Genomic DNA, 21,641 nt, shown 5'->3' with positions numbered 1-21,641 from the left:
GCACAGTCACTTGGTTTTAGAAAACTGACTGCAAAAGCGATATGTATTAAAATACTAGAATTAATTTATCAAATTGACTATAGGCTCTGAAAATGGAGGAACTGCAAATCGCTATTTCTTAAATGGTTTATGCAATTTTAGTTAAATCCCATGAATTAAACCTAAAGGCAAGAATATAATATATATATATATATATATATATATATATATATATATATATATATATATATATATATATATATATATATATATATATATATATATGGCACTTATACAAAATATTAACACCTTTAACAGAAACACAGTTACTTTTTACAGTAGTTTACATCTTTGATTTCTGAAATAATAATGTTCCTCGCAAATTATAACTGGAGTCCCTCATTTTAAACAGGTCCTGGACATGTGGTAAAACATTATTTTTTACTTTAAACATAATTTGTATTATGACATAATCAATCAAGTCCCAAATTTTAAAATATGTATAAATTTAAGAATTAAAGTAAAAAAACAAAAAAAAAAAACAAAACAGTAATAATAATATAGAGATACATTTTCTGTCAAGCATATTTGCTTTTCACTACCTCTCCAGTTTGTGTTTTGGTTAATGATTTATATCTTATCCGTGACTCCCGGAAGTTTTCTTGCAGGATTTCTGTGTGAAGTCCAAAAGTTATAATGGTGGCAGACATCTGGAGAAGGCAGACACTTTATTCAGGTAATTTAATAATAATGCAACCATTCTTACTTGGAACATGTCAAGTGTGTTATATTAATTTAAATGGATTTGGTTTTCTTTCCAAGATAAAGAGTTGTAGCCTGTAATCTTATGTGCTGCATCTGAGTGAAGAAACATACATTCCCACTGAAAGTAATTCATCTTAACTCTAACAAAGAGCACTGAAAGAAATGCATTTGCACAAAGTTATGGTTGTGTTGAAACAAATGGAGCCTTATGTTCGCAATGTAGTTCAAAATGTTTATAACTTTTTGGATGATTAACAAATTAAATGATCTAATAATTTCAGAGGTAGACTGTACACCATGAAGATTGTAAGACATCTATTAAATATCACCCATACAATGGGAAAGTGTATTATGATTTTAGAATCAAAGAAACAATGTCAGTTTTAGAGTCAAAGTTAGTTTGGATGATTACCATTGGTTTGACTGGATGAGTCTCAAACGCTATGCTGTTGTGGTGGAAAAACAAAGTTGATTGTGAACAAATTAATGTTACAAAGACATCATTCATCCCGTTAGGCAATTTGCTATCCGGTTTCATTTGAATAAGTACAGCTATTGAACATTTGTTAAAGAGACAGCTGTTTCTGGAGTAAATCCTCTAATTTGATCATCTTAATTGCAATAGATTTCGTAAACATTAAGATTGAATGCAGCAACTTTGTCAGTTGGTACCAGAATGCTTTAAGCTTAATTGAATAACGCTGCTTAGGAAACCTTTGCTGAGCCACTTACTGTGTAAAACACAAGCATGCCCATTAGGCAAAAATTCCCCCAGACAGGAACAGATAGCACTTGATTGGGACTTCCTTGAAAATATGTGATTACCCCTTCTAATTTGTGATTTGGTGAAGCCATTGGGTGGTCTCCAAATGCTTTTTTGTCATTGCTCTCACTGGTCGTTTGATGCTGGATTAGACGGCCACTTTTTCTTCTTAATCCTAACAAGCCTCATCAAGAAGTCAATACTGTGATCTTCTAGTCATTGTATCCAAAACACAATCTCATCCATTCTCAGTCTAATGACTCAAGAAGCAACAAGTCAATTGGTAGGATGTCTGCCTTTGCTTGTGTTTTGGATTTATGTAGAGTCCTTGAAGTATTGTCAGACTTCACAGAGCTAGACATTTTATTTTTATAATTGCTCATTATGCTCATTATGTCATATTTCAATTCATACTCAGCCATCACTGTAAAAATTAATATTGGCTAACTTTATTCTGCAACTCTACTTGATATTCTGGTGGAAATATATGTTGTTCCACCACCAAAAAAGACAAAGCTGCAATTGTTCTGTAATTTGGCCTCATTCTCACACAGGCAAAAAGGTTAAGGGCTATGTTCTATTCCGTTCCTATACACTGCAAAACTGATCTCTAGGAAAATAAAAAAAAAGACTTATTTAAAGAAAATTTTACTTCATTTTTGTCCAAATAGAAAAAATTATTTTGTCAAGCATTTTTATATGAGAAAAAAAGTCTTAATTTTTTCCAGCTAATATCAAGCTGCATTTAACCAGTAACATGGAAAGGCAATGGATTTCAAATCATCCAAGCAAAGGAACAAGATTGTTTTCCTTATTTTAAGACAAAGGCTAATCTTAAAATAATAATTATGTCTAGTTTAAGGCACATTTTGATAATTCAGTGCCTAAACATTTTGCTAGTTTTGAGGATTCTAACCAAGTAAATTTTTCTTACCCCATTGGCAGATTTTTTTTTTTTTTTTTACAAGACAATTTTGTTGTGAAAGTGTAGGAACACGGACCCACAACAGGGGGCGCAAATGAACGGACAATGGAGTAAGTCAAATAACAAAGCTTTACTGTTGTGAAACTCGCACAACAAACACAACAGATAGCAATTTCGGGAACAAGCCAAATTCCAATGGTGTCGTGTGGGCAGGCTCGAAGGTAGGAGACGTCTGTCCAAGTCGAACCGGAACCACTCGATTTCCACCGCCACCGAACCCCGGGAATACTGGAGCCGCCAAGTCCCGAACTCCCAGGTGACCACTGCCTCCGCTTGTCGGATCTGGTACTGCTGGCGAGGAACAAAAACAGTCAGAGGTGGGTGCGCTGCACCCAGCAACACGGACGGTGGTAACACCACCTCCCCCTCTCGTCAAGTAAACACTGAAGTGCAGGAGTGTGAGTACTTATCTAACACTGTCTCCTGCTGCTCTTCTCTCTCTCTGTATAAAGGCAAAAAGTATTCAAGGTTGATATAGTCGGCTGGATACGTTACCTCCTCGGTAGAAACGATATCTCGGCAATGAGGTGGAGATGCCGTCCTGCTGATATACCCCTCTGATGATTGCTGTCAGCTGTCTCAGGTGATGGGTGACAGCTGTCACCCTGGCTGCTCCTGTGAGGCGGCAGCGCCCTCTGGTGCCTGGAGCCCGCACTCCAGGCAGGGCGCCCTCTGGTGGTGGTGGGCCAGCAGTACCTCCTCTTCAGCGGCCCACACAACAAATTTGGCTAGATTTCAGATTATTTGGTTTATTTTGAGAAGGACAGTCTTTGCAGTGTAGGTGTTGCAGATTAAGGGAATTTATGTCAACCTGCCAAAAATGCAAAAATTCCTAAAATGGAAACAATCATATAAGTTAGTTCTGTCACATGATCTACTGTAGGTTATACGTAATATACCTAGACTGTTGCTAAAACAAAATTATATAGACAGTTGTCAAATAATAATGGGATGCAAGCACACTACCATATGCACTCCCTTCAAATTATTGCTACTTTATTACTGGGTAGCAGCCATGCCAGTTAGTGTTTTAATATGGAGTAATCAATACAATTGCACTCAATGTTAGCTGATGGCAGCAGCTGGGCACAGTCCATTTCTGCAGTACTGACATCTAAACTATATTAAAAACAGGTAATGGAAGCAAATTTTACCACTACATAAATTTTCCAGTCCTGTAAATGATTATATACAAGTGTCGGCAAGGGTGCAATTTAGAAGTAGAAATTGGGGGGGGGGGGGACAAAGTGTGAGGCCCACAGGGCCAAAGCCCATAGGCTGGGAGTCTGGGGGCCGCTTTAGGCCCCCAGAAGCCAGTGCTTTCTAGATAAGCTCAGATGCATTCTGAGCATCCAGAAGTAATTTTAATGTTTTGAGAAGACCATAAAGTGGACACCATTTGACTTATGCAATTTGAAACTGTGGATACAAGTACTTTATTCTGAGAATAGCCAGCATTGATTTTATTAACATCCTGGTATAAATAAGGTATCACCACATGTGTAGAACTCAAAAAGAATGATGGGTTGAGTTTTCATAAAAAAAAAAATAAAAAAAAAAAATACTGCAATGTGTTAAAATGTATTCATAAATATGAAAGAACAGTCTCCTAATAATTATTAACTATCGCATACTGTATTTTTTTTCTCAAGATTTGTTTTTGCATAAGTTTGAAAAACAAGAGATCATAAGTGTTGTGTGTGGGCCGCCAGAAGAGGAGGTACTGCTGGCCCACCATCAGAGGGCGCCCTGCCTGAAGTGCGGGCTTCAGGCACGAGAGGGCGCTGCCGCCATGGACACAGCCGGGGGTGACAGCAGTCCTCTCACTCCATAAAGACCAGACGTCATCTCCACCTCGTTGCCGAGATATCATACTTCATTGGAGGTAATATCCTCAGCCATTTGTGATTGCAATATTTGTATATTGTGAGTGTTTGCAGGAGTACTGGTACCTCCGTCGGTGAAAGCTGAGAGAGCGTTGAAGGCACTCTTTTCCCCTGAGGAATCTACAGTACTCTGCAGTTATTGAGTGAGAGGTGGAGGTGCCATTCCCGCCGCTGTTGTTACTGGGTGTACACACACCCACACTTGACTGTCTTTGTTCTCGCCAGCAGTACCAGATCCGACAGTCGGGGACGGTGATCACCTGGGAATTCGGGACTTGGCGGCTCCAGTATTCACCAGGTTCTGTGGCGGCGGAAATCGTGTGGTTCCGGCTCTTCTCAGGACAGACGTCTTCTATCCTCGAGCCTGCCCACACGTCACCTTTGTGGATTGACTGTAATTATATTCTGAGATTGTCTGTATGTTCGTTGTGCACATTTCACAACATTAAATTGTTACCTTTTGGCTCATCTATTGGCCGTTCATTTGCGCCCCCTGTTGTGGGTCCGTGTCACTACACTTTCACAACAGGATATCTCGGCCAGCGTCATGGACTCCGAGGGGCGTCACCCGGCTGTTGAACGACCAATGGGAGAGCAGGGAGCGCAGGCGTCTGCAGGAGAAGTGATTGGTGAGCTGCAGCACATTCTCACTGCCTTTACGGCTCAGTTGGATCAGATGACCGAGCAAAACATCCTCCTGAACCGCAGGGTGGAGGCTGTCTCCACACAGATGGCGGCGAGCGCTCAGGGCGCTGCTGCAGCTCCTCCTCCTGCCGACCCTGTGCAGGATATGAACATTCCAGTGGTGGTTCAACAATCCCTCCCACCATCCCCTGAAGCATACATAAGCCCTCCTGAGCCATACGGAGGTTGTGTGGAGACGTGCGCGGACTTTCTCATGCAGTGTTCGCTCGTGTTCGCACAACGTCCCGTCATGTACGCGTCAGATGCTAGTAAAATAGCTTATGTGATTGCTCTGCTTCGGGGTAAGGCACGCGCCTGGACTACGGCGCTCTGGGAACAGAACTCACGGTTGTTATCAGCATACACTGGGTTTGTGGGGGAGTTCAGAACAGTGTTTGATCACCCTAACAGAGGAGAGACCGCTTCAACTGTGCTGCTGTCAATGAGACAGGGACGCGAGAGAGGTCCGGGTGGAATAACGTTGCGCTCTGCGCCGCCTTCATAAACGGACTGTCGTTGGTCCTGAAGGAGCAGCTGGTAGCTAAGGAGGAACCGCGGGATTTAGATGGGCTTATCGATCTCGTTATACGGTTAGACAATCGGTTGGAGGAACGCCGTCGGGAGCGAGGCGAAGGACGTGACCGGATACGTGCCGCCCCTCTCCCTTCCGTGTTCGAAAAGGGGCCGCCCTCCCCACGCTCCACAGCCGCAGCGCTCTGTGGGGCAACAGCTCCCCCTGCTGACGTTGTTAGGGAAACGCACAGGGCCAAAATGAGGAGGCTGATCCGCGGGGAGTGTTTTCTCTGCAGCTCAAAGGAGCACACACAGAAGAACTGCCCCAAACGGCCAAAACAACAACTGCCCTCAGAGACTGGGCTAAGGGGGGGTCAAAACATTCACGTGAGACACACACAGATTGCCACACGACTCCCAGTTACAATCCTGAGCGGGGATTTAACCCTTCAAGCCCCAGCACTGGTGGACACGGGGTCAGAAGGGAATCTGCTAGACAGCAGATGGGCAAGGGAGGTAGGGCTCCCTCTGGTGGCGCTTCCTTCGCCATTGCAGGTGCGGGCACTAGATGGCACCCTCCTCCCTTTAATCACACACAAGACACAACCAGTAACTCTGGTGGTGTCTGGAAACCATCGGGAGGAGACTGAGTTTTTTGTAACTCTTTCTACCTCCCACGTGATTTTGGGCTTCCCATGGATGTTGAAGCACAATCCCCGGATTGATTGGCCGTCTGGGGTGGTGGTTCAGTGGAGCGAGACCTGCCATCGGGTGTGTTTAGGATCCTCGGTTCCTCCCGGTTTACAGGCTAAGGAGGAGGTCAAAGTCCCTCCCAATCTGACGGCAGTGCCGGTTGAGTACCACGATCTTGCTGACGTCTTCAGCAAGGATCTGGCACTCACCCTTCCCCCGCACCGTCCGTACGATTGTGCCATTGATTTGGTTCCAGGCGCTGAGTTCCCATCCAGCAGGCTGTACAACCTCTCACGACCTGAGCGCGAATCAATGGAGACTTACATCCGGGACTCATTAGCTGCCGATGGGGGCAGGTTTCTTTTTAGTGGGTAAGAAAGATGGCGGACTCCGTCCATGCATTGATTACAGGGGGATGAATGAGATTACGGTTCGCAACCGATACCCGTTGCCATTGTTGGATTCCGTGTTCACCCCCCTGCATGGAGCCAAAATCTTTACTAAGCTGGATCTTAGAAATGCGTATCACCTGGTTCGGATCCGGAAGGGAGACGAATGGAAGACGGCATTTAACACCCCGTTAGGTCACTTTGAGTACCTGGTCATGCCGTTCGGCCTCACCAACGCCCCCGCGACATTCCAAGCCTTGGTTAACGACGTCTTGCGGGACTTCCTGCACCGATTCGTCTTCGTATATCTGGACGATATTCTCATCTTTTCTCCGGATCCTGAGACCCATGTCCAGCATGTACATCAGGTCCTGCAGCGGTTATTAGAGAACCGACTGTTTGTGAAGGGCGAGAAGTGCGAGTTTCACCGCACGTCTTTGTCCTTCCTGGGGTTTATCATCTCCTCTAACTCCGTCGCCCCTGATCCGGCCAAGGTTGCGGCGGTGAGAGATTGGCCCCAACCAACAAGCCGTAGGAAGCTGCAACAGTTCCTCGGCTTTGCTAATTTCTATGGGAGGTTCATTAAGGGCTACAGTCAGGTAGTTAGCCCCCTGACAGCCCTGACCTCTCCAAAAGTCCCCTTCACCTGGTCGGATCGGTGCGAAGCCGCGTTCAAGGAGTTGAAACGACGGTTTTCTACTGCGCCAGTTTTGGTGCAGCCCGACCCTAGCCGCCAGTTCGTGGTTGAAGTGGATGCCTCAGACTCAGGGATAGGAGCCGTGCTGTCCCAGAGCGGAGAGACCGATAAGGTTCTTCACCCGTGTGCCTACTTTTCACGCAGGTTGACCCCGGCTGAACGGAACTATGACGTCGGCAATCGAGAACTCCTTGCGGTGAAAGAGGCTCTTGAGGAGTGGAGACACCTGTTGGAGGGAGCGTCTGTGCCATTCACGGTTTTCACTGACCATCGGAACCTGGAGTATATCAGGACCGCCAAGCGGCTGAACCCCAGGCAAGCCCGCTGGTCACTGTTCTTCGGACGTTTTGACTTCCGGATCACCTATCGCCCCGGGAGATCGGATGCCTTGTCCCGGGTACACGAAGACGAAGTCAAAACGGTGCTGTCGGATCCACCGGTGCCCATCATTCTGGAGTCCACTATCGTGGCCACCCTCACCTGGGACGTGGAGAAGACCGTCCGGGAGGCCCTGGCACGGAGCCCAGACCCCGGAACCGGTCCGAAGAACCGTCTGTACGTCCCACCAGAGGCCAGAGCTGCAGTCTTGGACTTCTGTCACGGTTCCAAGCTCTCCTGTCATCCAGGGGTGCGAAGGACTGTGGCAGTTGTCCGGCAGCGCTTCTGGTGGGCGTCTATGGAGGCAGACATCCGGGAATATATCCAGGCCTGCACCACCTGTGCCAGGGGCAAGGCAGTACATAAGAAGGCCCAAGGACTCCTCCAGCCGCTGCCGGTGCCTCATCGCCCCTGGTCCCACATCGGCCTGGATTTCGTCACGGGCCTCCCGCCGTCCCAGGGCAACACCACCATCTTCACGATAGTGGACCGATTCTCCAAGGCGGCCCACTTAGTGGCCCTCCCGAAGCTCCCAACAGCCCAGGAGACAGCAGACCTCCTGGTCCACCACGTCGTCCGTCTGCATGGGATACCCTTCGACATCGTCTCTGATCGTGGTCCCCAGTTCTCCTCACACGTCTGGAGGAGCTTCTGCAGGGAACTGGGGGCCACTGTGAGCCTCTCGTCCGGGTACCATCCACAGACGAACGGACAGGCAGAGCGGGCCAACCAGGAACTGGAACAGACCCTCCGCTGTGTCACATCTGCGCACCCGACGGCCTGGAGTAACCATCTGGCCTGGATCGAGTATGCGCATAACAGCCAGGTGTCTTCTGCCACCGGCCTCTCCCCATCTGAGGTGTGTTTGGGGTATCAGCCCCCGTTGTTTCCCGTGGTGGAGGGAGAGGTCGGTGTGCCCTCGGTCCAGGCCCACCTGCGGAAGTGCCGTCGGGTGTGGCGCTCCGCCCGTTCTGCCTTGTTGAAGGCCCGGATGAGGGTGAAGACCCATGCAGACCGCCGGCGATCCCCGGCCCCTGCTTACCAGCCCGGGCAAGAGGTGTGGCTTTCCACGAAGGACATCCCCCTCCAGGTGGACTCCCCGAAACTTCAGGACAGGTACATTGGCCACTTCAAGATCCTCAAAGTCCTCAGTCCTGCCGCAGTGAAGCTCCAACTCCCGGCTTCACTGCGGATCCATCCGGTTTTCCACGTGTCACGCATCAAACCTCACCACACCTCACCCCTCTGTGCTCCCGGACCGGCGCCGCCTCCTGCTCGGATCATCGACGGGGAGCCGGCTTGGACGGTGCGCCGGCTCCTGGACGTCCGTCGGATGGGCCGGGGGTTCCAGTACTTGGTGGACTGGGAGGGGTAATATTGCAATATTTGTATATTGTGAGTGTTTGCAGGAGTACTGGTACCTCCGTCGGTGAAAGCTGAGAGAGCGTTGAAGGCACTCTTTTCCCCTGAGGAATCTACAGTACTCTGCAGTTATTGAGTGAGAGGTGGAGGTGGCATTCCCATCGTTGTTGTTACTGGGTGTACACACACCCACACTTGACTGTCTTTGTTCTCGCCAGCAGTACCAGATCTGACAGTCGGGGACGGTGATCACCTGGGAATTCGGGACTTGGCGGCTCCAGTATTCACCAGGTTCTGTGGCGGCGGAAATCGTGTGGTTCCGGCTCTTCTCAGGACAGACGTCTTCTATCCTCGAGCCTGCCCACACGTCACCTTTGTGGATTGACTGTAATTATATTCTGAGATTGTCTGTATGTTCGTTGTGCACATTTCACAACATTAAATTGTTACCTTTTGGCTCATCTATTGGCCGTTCATTTGCGCCCCCTGTTGTGGGTCCATGTCACTACACTTTCACAACAATAAGTTTAGGATAAATGACTTATCATGAATTAAATTTTCGAAGTGGCACTAATGACAACACTCATACTGAACATAATTTTGCTTGCATAGATTTTGGAGATCAAGCAATAATTGCAGATGGGCTTTCTGAGGTCCCAGATAGCTTTTCTGATTTCCTTTTCTAACTTTCAGAATTTAGTAAATTAGCATATGGTCCATTGATACTTATGTGTAGACACTAGTCCCTAGAGGCAACTATTTTTGGTTTCAAATCTGGGCAAATGCAGTCCCAGAAAATTCCGAATGTGACAAACATTCGGCATACCATATTCTGTCCCCCCTAGTTGAAAAGGTGGGAGGAACACAAATTGTGCCCATGAGTGTTGGAAGATCTATCATGCAGCCATGTTTAGCAGTTTAATTGTTCATAAAAAAAAATAGGTGAATGATATCATAAGTAGTGTTGACACAGTTATTTTGAAAAGTTCCTTTTTTACGGGGGGGGGGGTGCATACCATATTCTGTCCCCCTGGTTGAAAAGGTGGGGGGAACACAAATTGTGCCCATGAGTGTTGGAAGATCTATCATGCCGCCATGTTTAGCAGTTTAATTGTTCATAAATATAGGGGAATGATATCATAAGTAGTGTTGACACAGTTACTTTGAAAAGTTACTTGTTTACAGTTACTTCATTAGCAGCTTTATGTAGTTACCTTTTTTAGGAGCTGCCAACAACTTGTGTCTCTTCAGGGGCAAATGCATTTATGTTGGAGTAATTTCGCTCACGTAAATTATAAAGATTTTTTGAGGCTCCTCTGTTGTATTAACAGAGCATCAATATGTCTGAAGTGTTGGATCAATCTACGCTGCCAGCAGAACCCATCACTGCAGTTGGTATAGTGGCATCACTAACTAAGGCGCCAGAAGGCTTCCATGTTGTGAGTATTCATATTGATCTGCACAGAATTTTAAACCACTTGAGTCAGTAAATACAGATACAGCTTTTGATTCATTGTGCACATTAGCAGATTCTTCAATGGTAGAAAACACCAGCTTCAGTGAGCAAAAGTCCTGTTACCTACTTGTTCCATCTACCCAATATACCAACTGATTGTAATTCCTTCAACTCGTCAGGCAGATAGATGAGCTAATCAGTGAAACTATCTGTTTTAGATGCACAGGTTGTAGGAATACAGGGTTCAACCTTTACTCGCTGAAGCCTGGGTTTTCCACCTATGAGATTCTTCAATCAGCATTGTAACAATGCATGCAAGGACACTTCTCAGACCACCCCTTTAGGATAATTCTCAACTGAGAGTCTTATCAATTCAATTTCAAATTATTTAGTTTATATAGCACCAAATCACAACAAATCTGCCTCAAGGTGCTTCACACAAGTAAGTTCTACCAACCCTTAGCCTAGAGCAAGCACACAGGTGACAGTGGTAAGGAAAAACTCCCTCTGATGGTATTGAGGAAGAAAGACCAGACTCAGAGCAGTGACCCACTGCTTAGGCCATTTTTACAGTTGCAAGATTTTGCAAAGTTTTACAAAACAGAACATAACAAAAGATGAATTTGATGAGAGGTTCATGCAGGCGCCCAATCCACAGGTAGGGGTCATCCATCATCCAATTCAGTAGGTCTGTTCCCACGGCAGAGTCTGTTCCACCTTCCACGCTTGTTATAGAAATTATACAGTCTTCAAATCCAGCACATGACATCATGACGTCATCCGCACCTCGGACAGAGAGAAAAAAGCAAAATCATTCGGCCAGAATAACTACACCTAAAGTATAATTCATCAGAATTAAGCAACAGGAAAGCAGAGAAAATACAGAGAGAAGTGATCACTGGCCGCTAGCCCTAAGCTTCACTGTCAGACCCAGAATTTTGATAAATTTGAGGCCTAGACCTGCTACATTTACTAATAAAATTAATTTAAATGGACAGGAAGCATAGTACCATACTATGACAGTATCCTAGCCATACAAAAGGAAGAACAAATGCATCTTAAGTCTGGATTTGAAAGTTTCTACAGAATCTGACTGTTTTATTGCTATAAGGAGATAATTCCACAAAACAGGTGCACGATAAGAGAAGGCTCTATGACCTGCAGACTTTTTATTCACCCGAGGGACACAAAGTAGCCCTGCGCCCTGAGAATGCAGAGCCTTGGCCAGTACATCCTGTCATGTTTCCTTTGTCTAATGTCCTGTTTATTTTTGCACTTGCATGGTTAGCCCCTCACCTTAGCTCCACAGTTTATGCAAAGTCAATATGTAAAGCTATATCATGGCTGAAAAGTAGTATTAGAAATCTATTGGCTATATCTTGTACCAATGGCAAAGCGGCATACTTTGTCCACAGGTGGCATTACTACAGAATATTAAACCTGATGTAGAAGTAATTTTGATGCCAAGTGTCTACATCCTCTCAATTTCAAAAACAGCTGGGCTTGTCTTTGTAACCATGGGTGTGTTCATCTAAAAATAAGGTGTGATCAGTTACTGCAATAAGGTGTTGATACTGCCTATCGCCAGAAAGTGTTTATGCATTTGACCAGACCTAAACTCTGCTTACATTCTGGTGTTGTGTAGCACTAAGCACAGCACTTACAACCCCTGGCAAAAATTATGGAATCACCGGCCTCGGAGGATGTTCATTCTGTTGTTTAATTTTGTAGAAAAAAAGCAGATCACAGACATGACACAAAACTAAAGTCATTTCAAATGGCAACTTTCTGGCTTTAAGAAACACTATAAGAAATAAAGAAAAAAGATTGTGGCAGTCAGTAACGGTTACTTTTTTAGACCAAGCAGAGGAAAAAAATATGGAATCACCCTGTAAATTTCCATCCCCAAAACTAACACCTGCATCAAATCACATCTGCTCGTTGACAGTGACCCTATGTCATGAAATTGATCTTATGTGTCTTTTTGCAAGGAATGTTTTCACAGTTTTTGCTCTATGGCAAGATGCATTATCTTCTTGAAAAATGATTTCATCATCCTCAAACATCAGAAAAGTGTCCAAAATATCAACGTAAACTTGTGCATTTATTGATGATGTAATGACAGCCATCTCCCCAGTGCCTTTACCTGACATGCAGCCCCATATCATCAATGACTGTGGAAATGTACATGTTCTCTTCAGGCAGTCATCTTTATAAATCTCATTGGAACAGCACCAAACAAAAGTTCCAGCATCATCACCTTGCCCAGTGCAGATTTGAGATTCATCACTGAATATGACTTTCATCCAGTCATCCACAGTCCACGATTGCTTTTCCTTAGCCCATTGTAACCTTGTTTTTTTTCTGTTTAGGTGTTAATGATGGCTTTCGTTTAGCTTTTCTGTATGTAAATCCCATTTCCTTTAGGCGGTTTCTTACAGTTTGGTCACAGATGTTGACTCCAGTTTCCTCCCATTCGTTCCTCATTTGTTTTGTTGTGCATTTTCGATTTTTGAGACATATTGCTTTATGTTTTCTGTCTTGACGCTTTGATGTCTTCCTTGGTCTACCAGTATGTTTGCCTTTAACAACCTTCCCATGTTGTTTGTATTTGGTCCAGAGTTTAGACACAGCGGACTGTGAACAACCAACATCTTTTGCAACATTGCGTGATGATTTACCCTCTTTTAAGAGTTTGATAATCCTCTCCTTTGTTTCAGTTGACATCTCTCCTGTTCGAGCCATGATTCATGTCAGTCCACTTGTTGCAACAGCTCTCCAAGGTGTGATCACTCCTTTTTAGATGCAGACTAACAAGCAGATGTGATTTGATGCAGGTGTTAGTTTTGGGGATGAAAATTTACAGGGTGATTCCATAATTTATTCCTCAGAATTGAGTGAGTCCATATTTTTTTCCTCTGCTTGGTCTAAAAAAGTAACCGTTACTGACTGCCACAATCTTTTTTTCTTGATTTCTTATAGTGTTTCTTAAAGCCAGAAAGTTGCCATTTGAAATTACTTTAGTTTTGTGTCATGTCTGTGATCTGCTTTTTTTCTACAAAATTAAACAACTGAATGAACATCCTGCGAGGCCGGTGATTCCATAATTTTTGCCAGGGGTTGTAGACGCATCTTCAGTAAGTGGGTTAACTCAGTGCACATTTGGACCATAACTACTGAATACAAAAATAAACAAAATAAAACTAATAACTAATGTTTTTTGGGGCAAAGATGGATTAATTTCATTTTCAGAGAGGGTCTTTTCATTAAAAATGGTTTGAAACAAAAACATAGATGTGATAATACATCATTAAGATGTGTAATAACTCCTGCTTTGATTAAAAAAAAAAAAAAAAAAAACATTACAAACACTGCAGTGCTATCCAAAAAAAGGAAACCTCACTCACCAATGCTCATGACAACAAGCAAACAGCAACATCGATTAAAACTGACTGAACTGCTTTTCACTTACCTTAAAATGTCCATCCCCAAGCCACAAGAGGGACCTTCATAACAGTACATCAAAATCCAACCAACAAGACAGAAAGTTAAATGGCCACCAGCTAATAACAGCACAGCATGGATACAACTAGATAACGATCTAGACTGACTTTAGGCCACGAGAGGAAAGCCAACAGTATGGCAACTATCACCTTCACCATGGCCAGAGAATGCTTTGGCACAGAGGAGAAGAAGGGCAGCAGTGGAAATCAGCCAAACAGAAGGGCAAAGGACATCTTGTGCTTGAGAAAGGAGCCTGAGATTCTCAATAAACAGTCTAAAAGAGCAAGCGCTGAGGAAAAGGAGGGCATAAAAGATCTGACCATTGATTTCCGGGGGCAACTTTGCAGGCTGAGAAGGGAAGAAAGGTCTTGGAAACTGAGGAAGGAGATGGAGGCCAAGCATGCTCAGTTCATCAAGTACCCATACAGGTTCCCATACCCATACAGGTGGGTGATGCAAGATCTGGGAGATTGACCAGACCTAAGGAAGTTGTGGAAGAGTTCTTAAAAAGAACCATAGTGACACTTTTAGGAACAAAGCCTGGAGTGAACACTCAAAGATGTAGAGGTTGACATCAGTGCACTAACATGGAGAGAGGTTTGGGACCTAGTACAGAAAGCCCGATCATAATTTGCCTCAGGAACAAATGCTATACCTTATAAAGTATACAAAAGTGCCCAGTGCTCCTCTGCAGGTTTTGAAAACTTCTGCGGAGCATATGGACAAAAGGCATTATTCAATCGTAGTGGAAAGGAGCAGAGGGGTGTTTCGTACCTAAGGTCCTTAGGTACGAAACACCCCTCTGCTCCTTTTTCAGAGGAGTCCATTTCCTTAGGCTAAGGAAATGGACTCCTCTGACATCAGCCGGTTCCAAACTATTTCTCTGCTAAATGATGAATGCAAGACATTCTTTTCTGTCTTGGCAAAAAAGGATAACTACTTACATGGTGAGGAATAGATAGGTCAATGCATCAGTCCAGAAAGGTGGCATCCCAGGCTTCTCTGGGTGATTGGACTGCACTGCTGTCCTTAACCAGCTAATCCAGGAGTCCAAGGAGAGTAAATGCAACCTTACAGTTGTCTGGGTTGACTTGGCCAATGCATACGGATAAATCCCTCATGACCTCATTAATGTGGCTATGGAACTCTACCAACTCCCCAATCACATCAGGAGTAATGATCACCAGGTACTTTGGAGGATTCAAACTGCATTTCAAGACTGCCCATTTCATAACCCAGTGGCATTATCTTGAAAATGGAAATATAATGGGTTGCACCATCTTTCCCATTCTGTTTGTCATGAGAATGAACCTGCTCATATCTGCAGCAGGAAAGGAATCCAGGTGGCCAGTATTGGAGTCTGGCTTTCAGTATAACATGTCTCTTACAAACATAAGCAAAGTTTCTGGGACAGTGAAACAGGCAAATGAATGGCTGAGAAAGATCGAGGGGTCAGGACTACAAGGAAAGTTCAAGGCCTGGCTCTTCCAGCATGGACTGTTACCAAGACTGATGTGGCTACTGGCAATTTATGAAGAACATCTGGCAGCAGTGGAAGGAGTCAAGAAGCAAGTGAACAAGCATCTGCACAAGTGGCTTGTATTCCACTGTGACAGACTAGGGTCCTGCCCAAGGTGTACACTGCCTCATGCCATGTGACTGCTGTGATAAGCCCCACCCCCACCCCGGTTTGTGATCTTTAAATGCAGTAAGCAAATATGGAAGATGAATCAACATCTCCCTTTTCAATTCATATCTGCCTGTTTTTATTCTTTGAAACATCTTAATGAGCAGATCTCCTTCCTGGTGTTATTTTGTGCACACCAGAAGCAAAGATTTAATAATCTGTTTGGTCCCTCTAATCATTTCCATGTATTTCCTGAATTTTTATCCCAGGAACCTAAAGAACAATAGGATTGTTTCAGAATGTCAAATAACAGAGGATTGTATAAGCTTAAAACACAAATCGTGTGAGTTTCACAAAGTAAGAAGCCAGGTGATGGGCAGTTCTCTCTTCCTCTTCCCATCCAATGTTCTTGTAGATTTCACCCAGCAGCCCCAAACCCTCACTCATGTCCCAGTTTTATCTTTTCCTGCTCCACCCTACGTACCTTGTTCTAATCTCTGGCAGATGGTGGCAGTTTAAAATCGAAATGGAGCCACAGGCAGGGAAAATGAACACATACCACAGAGTAGTGACAAACAGAAACTCCGTCAGATATCTTCCTTTGCTGCACTGCTGCCTTTCAAGTAGACAAGCAAATGTCCTGTATGTTGAAGGAGGCTTCAAGCAAAATCACTGACTACTGTTGGCACTGGCATTCCTCAAGGTGAAGTGTCCAGCAAATTCAAAATCATTTAGTCAAACATCAGGGGCTGAAAAGTTGAAAATATTAACAACATAACTTGATATACTGTGGGAGCCTAGGTGACATTTCTGAAAGTAATGATAAAAATTAAATTAAATTAAAAATTTGAATTAGTCAAAGTAAGATGAGTTAATACTGGTTCAAAATTGCAACATTTATTTCATAATTGCACTCAAAAATCCAGCATGGGTGCACTGTTTTTTTATGTTACACCAACCTAAGTCTAACATGTAGATTCTACAATATAAAATCAAGTTTTATGGATGAACACATTCAAATTATGTAGTTTTAGCATAACATGCAATAACTTCAAATCTAATTTGCTCAGTGAACATAATAAAATTATGGAAAGTAGTTCCACCCAAGTAAAATGTGTTAACATAGCCAGAAACAATTTTGCTGAGTAACCTAAATGGAAATTTGTTGGGTCAACATGATGAATTGGTGTTACTGTTACTTCATTACTATGGTTCAGGCCAACTAGATTTGTAAGGGTAAATCTAACAAAAAAACAAAACAAAACAAAAAAAAAAAACAGTAAGTCCCTTTGGCTGCTTGCTTGTTTGTGCTCAGGGTCGCCACAGCAAATCCAAGGTAGATCTGCATAAATTGTGCTGATCCAACACAGCAGAGTTAACTTGACATGTAACTCTGCTATGTTACAAGTAGTTGTAACTACCCAAATAAATTAGGTAACTCATAATCGTATAAAACAAGTTTGAATGGCCCAAGGAAATGACATCAGTGTGTTACATTTACCCTTACAGGACAGGGGTGGTGGCCAAGTGGTTAGTGCACTTGGTTTCAGTACGTGAAGTTCTGGATTCAAACCCCACCACTGCCACATTTCTCCATGTAATGTGGAATTGTGTCAGGAAGGGCATCTGGTGTAAAACCTGTGCTGATCCAACATCAGATCCACATCAGATTTGCTGTGGCACCCCCGAACAGCCAAAGGGACCTACTTTTTATTTTTGTTGCATTTACACTTACAAATCTAGTTGGCCTGAACCCTGGTAATTAAGTAACAGTAACACAAATTCATCATGTTGACTCAACAAATTACAGAACATACATGTAGGTTACTCAGCAAAATTGTTTCTGACTATGTTAACGCATTTGATGGGTGGAAATGCCTTACATAATTTTATTATGTTCACTGAGCAAGTTATTTTTTGAGTATGTAAGATAGTAAGTCAAAAGGTGTCTTTTAAGAACAAATTCAGAAATCTAAAGTGTGACAGTCCAAATAAATTTCCCACTATGTCAGATGTTCAAGGCAGGGGGTGGGAGGGTGGGGTGAAGCCTATACCAGTAGCCATAGACAGGACCCCCGTCAATTACAAAGTTACATGTAGACAGATAAACACACTCAGACCCATACTTACATCTAAGATGTAAGGACTTCACTAAGACAACTGCTACTCTTTCACTTTCCCCAACATCTGACTGGGGTATCAAAACCTCAAGTCACAAAGCTACTTCTATGACCATTAGGACCTTGAAGAAAAATAACAACTTTAGACACTACTTGACAGTCAAAGCCAGTTAAACCTTTTACTGTCAGACTCTCAGAATTCACGAAATATATCAACATTTTCACATTTTTTTTTTTTTTTATAAATTTATGAGAAAATCCTAAATGAGGACTGCGTGAAACTCTTGGTCAGAAGTCGACATTTTGTCATCACATCTCCACATGATGAAAAATAATACATGCACAAATGTTCAGAAATGCACATTAGCGTTTTGGTTAGGGTTAGAATAACAATAAAAATAAGGCAAATTTTGGCCTTATGTTATTTTGTTATTTGTGGATGGAACATCGGGCCTCTTGTGACCAGTGATGCCTATAACGCATTGGCTCTAAGCTGGCCATTTTTTTCAGTAACGAGTAATCTAACGTGTTAATCTTTCCAAATCAGTAATCAGATTAAAATTACTTCTCCAAGATACTGTGCGTTACTATTATGTTTGTATTGTAGGTTGATCACAGCATTAAAACTCTCGTGCACAGGGGGAAGTCGGGATTCGGCTGAACTGTCCGCTTCACCTACTTTCAGCAAGCTGCAAGCTTTTCATCTGCAGCTTTGTGCAGCAGCTCCGAGTTGAAAAAACAGTTGTCGTCTCTCAAAGAGTGGTAATAGCAGCACACCTGTATTGAAATTTACAAAGACATTTTTATGCTTTAAAAAAAAAATTAAACTCTGTGCCGCTCTGTGTGTCCTCGCTAAAAGCAGCTGAAGATCTGAGACATGTTAACAACAAATACTAAAGGTTTTTTTTCTTTCCACCCAAATGCACCTAAAGTCTCTTTCTGAGGATGACATAACATAAAAAAAAAGCTGATAAAACTTTCTTACCTGCCAGTCTGGTAGTGTTTCCTGCATAAATACACATTTTCCATTCTTCCTGCTCAGACGGCAATTCCAAGCAGAAAGGGGGTATGGGGGGTGCAGCCCTTCACAACACCCCTTCATTAAAGGTCCATTTTTGAAGACATTTTCCATACTACTAATACTACTGATTGTAATAATAATAATAATAATAACTTCAAAAAGTAAAATGTTTAGAAAGAATTTAAATGTTAGAAAAATGTTACAAAGAATTTAATATTTACATTTCTAAAGAATAGTAAGTCCCTTTGGCTGCTCCTTTGTTTGCACTCGGGGTGTGGCAGGGGTGGGATTTGAACCCAGAGCCTTTTGAACTGAAACCAAGCGCACTAACCACTTGACCACCACCCCTGCATTTACATTTCTAAAGAATATAGGTTAGAAATTTTACCGTTACAGTGCTCTCAACATTTAAATATGAGGTTAAGAAAGATATCTTTATTTTATTTTTTTTTTATAAAACAAGTATTTGTGTTCTTTGAAGTCAAGAAAGGGTGATTATAAAATGAGTATTGGCAAAACAGGTTATCATTTAACTACTAACTAATTTAACTACTAACCTAATTTAGCTCCTTTTAATCAGGAAAGTAGCTAAGTTGCTTTCATCAGTAATCAGTATTACTTTTTCAAAGTGACTGTGGCAACACTGCTTGTGACATCATCACTGCCTGCTGGCTGATGACTTTGTGGGATTGTTACAATTGTTCTGCAGTACTTTTTGTGTGTTTTGTTTTAGGACAGCATAGTGGCTTAGTGGTTAGCATTGTTGCCTCACAGCAAGAAGGTCATGGGTTCGATTCTCACCCATGATTTTCTGTGTAGAGTTTGCGTGTTTCCCGGTATTTGCATGGGTTCTCTCCGAGTGCTCCGGCTTCCTCCCATATCCAAAGATATGTCGGTTAGGTGGATTGTAAACTTTTTATTGATGTGTGTGTGTAGATGTGTTTGTCGATCTGTGGCACTGCGACAGACTGGCGTCCTGTCCAGGGTGTACCACCCCTCATGCTCCATGCCTGCTGGGATTGGCACCAGCTACCCCCCCCCCCCCCCCGCCCCGCAACCCTTAATTGGAATAAGTGGTTGAAGATGGGTGAGTGAGTGAGTGAGTGGTGTTTTACTTTAAATTTTTCATGAAGATTATCTGCATTATTTTAACTTATGTGTGTAGATTTTAATGGTTCATCTTTAATGGTTCCACTTATGGTCTTCACTAATTCTAGATATTGGTAAGAATTCACATTCAAGGCTATTTTCATTAATGTCTTTAAAGGAAAGAAATACAGCTGAAAATGTTGAACACAGTCATCAGTGATTTTTAGGCATTGCTTCAAAAGATCTTTTTTTTCCATCCTGCAGAACATATTTAAGCCTCACCGTCCATTCTTTCATCTGCAGATTTGAAATGCGATCAAAAATATCTCCAGTTGCTATCAGTGCTGTAAAACCAGATTGACAGAGGACGTCTCAGGATATTATGCTGTATTGATTTTTTTTCTACCCCTTTCATACCAGACCTCTTTTTGAATTCAGCCTTAATACTGACTGCTTACCATACTTACCATCAAAGGGCTGATTAACTCTTTTGCTCTCTGATACAGAGCGCTCACATCTCTGAACTTGAGCAGGTTGTTCCAACACAAGAGAGCACAGGCTCAGATCAAACGCCATTCCACTGGGATCAGGAGCTCCACTGAAGCACCAGCAGCCCACCAACATCAAACACCGACCTCACCAAAGGGAATGTGTGTGTACTTCAAACTGACCCCAATATTCGACATTCCAGTCTCATGAAGGCATTGCTGAAACATATGTTTGTTCGGATGTGACGCTTTGCCCGATGTATTGGTAGGATTATTGTACATGAAAATATATTCATTTTTCAACACAATAGTGTATGGATTTTTATGCACATCACCACTGATTGTGCACATTTTTGGACAAAGGTCACTGACATAGCATATAGATATAGTCTTATTTTTTTTTTCATTCTTTTTTTTTCCATTTTAAATACAAGGGGCAATGTTTTGAGAGGTTTTGAGCCTGATCCAGAAAAAAAGAAAGGTGTGATTATCCATCTTTTGCATTTTGAGAAACCAACATTTCTCAAGAATAAGTGAAATTTTGACTTACTGTGTGCAGTGTTGAGAAATTCTCAGAATCAAAAGATGGGGAACCATACCCTACTTTTTCTGGGTTTGAGTCAAAACTTCTGAATTGCCCCTCGTATGTTTTGGAGCTGGGATTTTTCAACCATGTATTAAAACAGTGTTACTGCAACAAAACCAGACAACTCTGTTTCCAGTGTAGCAGAATGAAATGGCCTGCATGACCATCAAACTTTTCCATCTGAAAGCAGATGCACAGTTGGTTTTACAAAGGCACCCCGCATTCAGCCACTGATGTCAGTAGCTGCCCACATGCACACCAGGAGCAATTTTGGTGTGAAGGATTTTGCTTCAAGGCACCTTCCTGATGTGACATTAACATACAATATTTGAATACTGACAGCTAAAGAAAATGTAAACAAGATGAACAATTGTATATCCAGGTGTACTATGGCAAGCCATTTTAAAATTTATTATCTAGGTTTGACTCATCAGAATTATTATTGCAGATATAAGCAACATTTTGATTAGTATTTATTTCATTGTGACTTGCACAAATTTTCAAAGTAACAGTTACCTGTAATGTAGTTTTGACTATTCTAAATAATACACTCATGGTACAGGGCAACCTGGTCTCACAGCAAGTCGTGATTCAGCAGCACGAAATATACATTAATCTATTGGACTGTGATATTGTGAAGAAAAGCCCCTCATTTT

At 42.9% G+C, this 21,641-nt stretch overlaps 1 protein-coding gene across 1 annotated transcript in view; it reads left to right on the top strand.

Moving 5' to 3' along the window:
• Positions 1-636: 636 nt before the first annotated feature.
• The window catches only part of mvb12bb (multivesicular body subunit 12Bb), a 53,478-nt gene continuing 32,473 nt past the window's right edge, over positions 637-21,641 (top strand). The window contains exons 1-2 of the mRNA XM_034169538.1: positions 637-715; positions 10,426-10,533. Coding sequence (XP_034025429.1) covers positions 10,435-10,533 — 99 coding nt within the window. The 5' untranslated portion in view covers positions 637-715; positions 10,426-10,434. The remainder of the gene's footprint in view (positions 716-10,425; positions 10,534-21,641) is intronic.

This window comes from Thalassophryne amazonica, chromosome 5 (genome assembly GCF_902500255.1).
Source record: "Thalassophryne amazonica chromosome 5, fThaAma1.1, whole genome shotgun sequence".
Lineage (NCBI taxonomy): Eukaryota > Metazoa > Chordata > Actinopteri > Batrachoidiformes > Batrachoididae > Thalassophryne > Thalassophryne amazonica.
The sequence above is the reverse complement of the archived record's forward strand: the minus strand, read 5'-3'. Positions and strand labels throughout refer to the sequence as shown.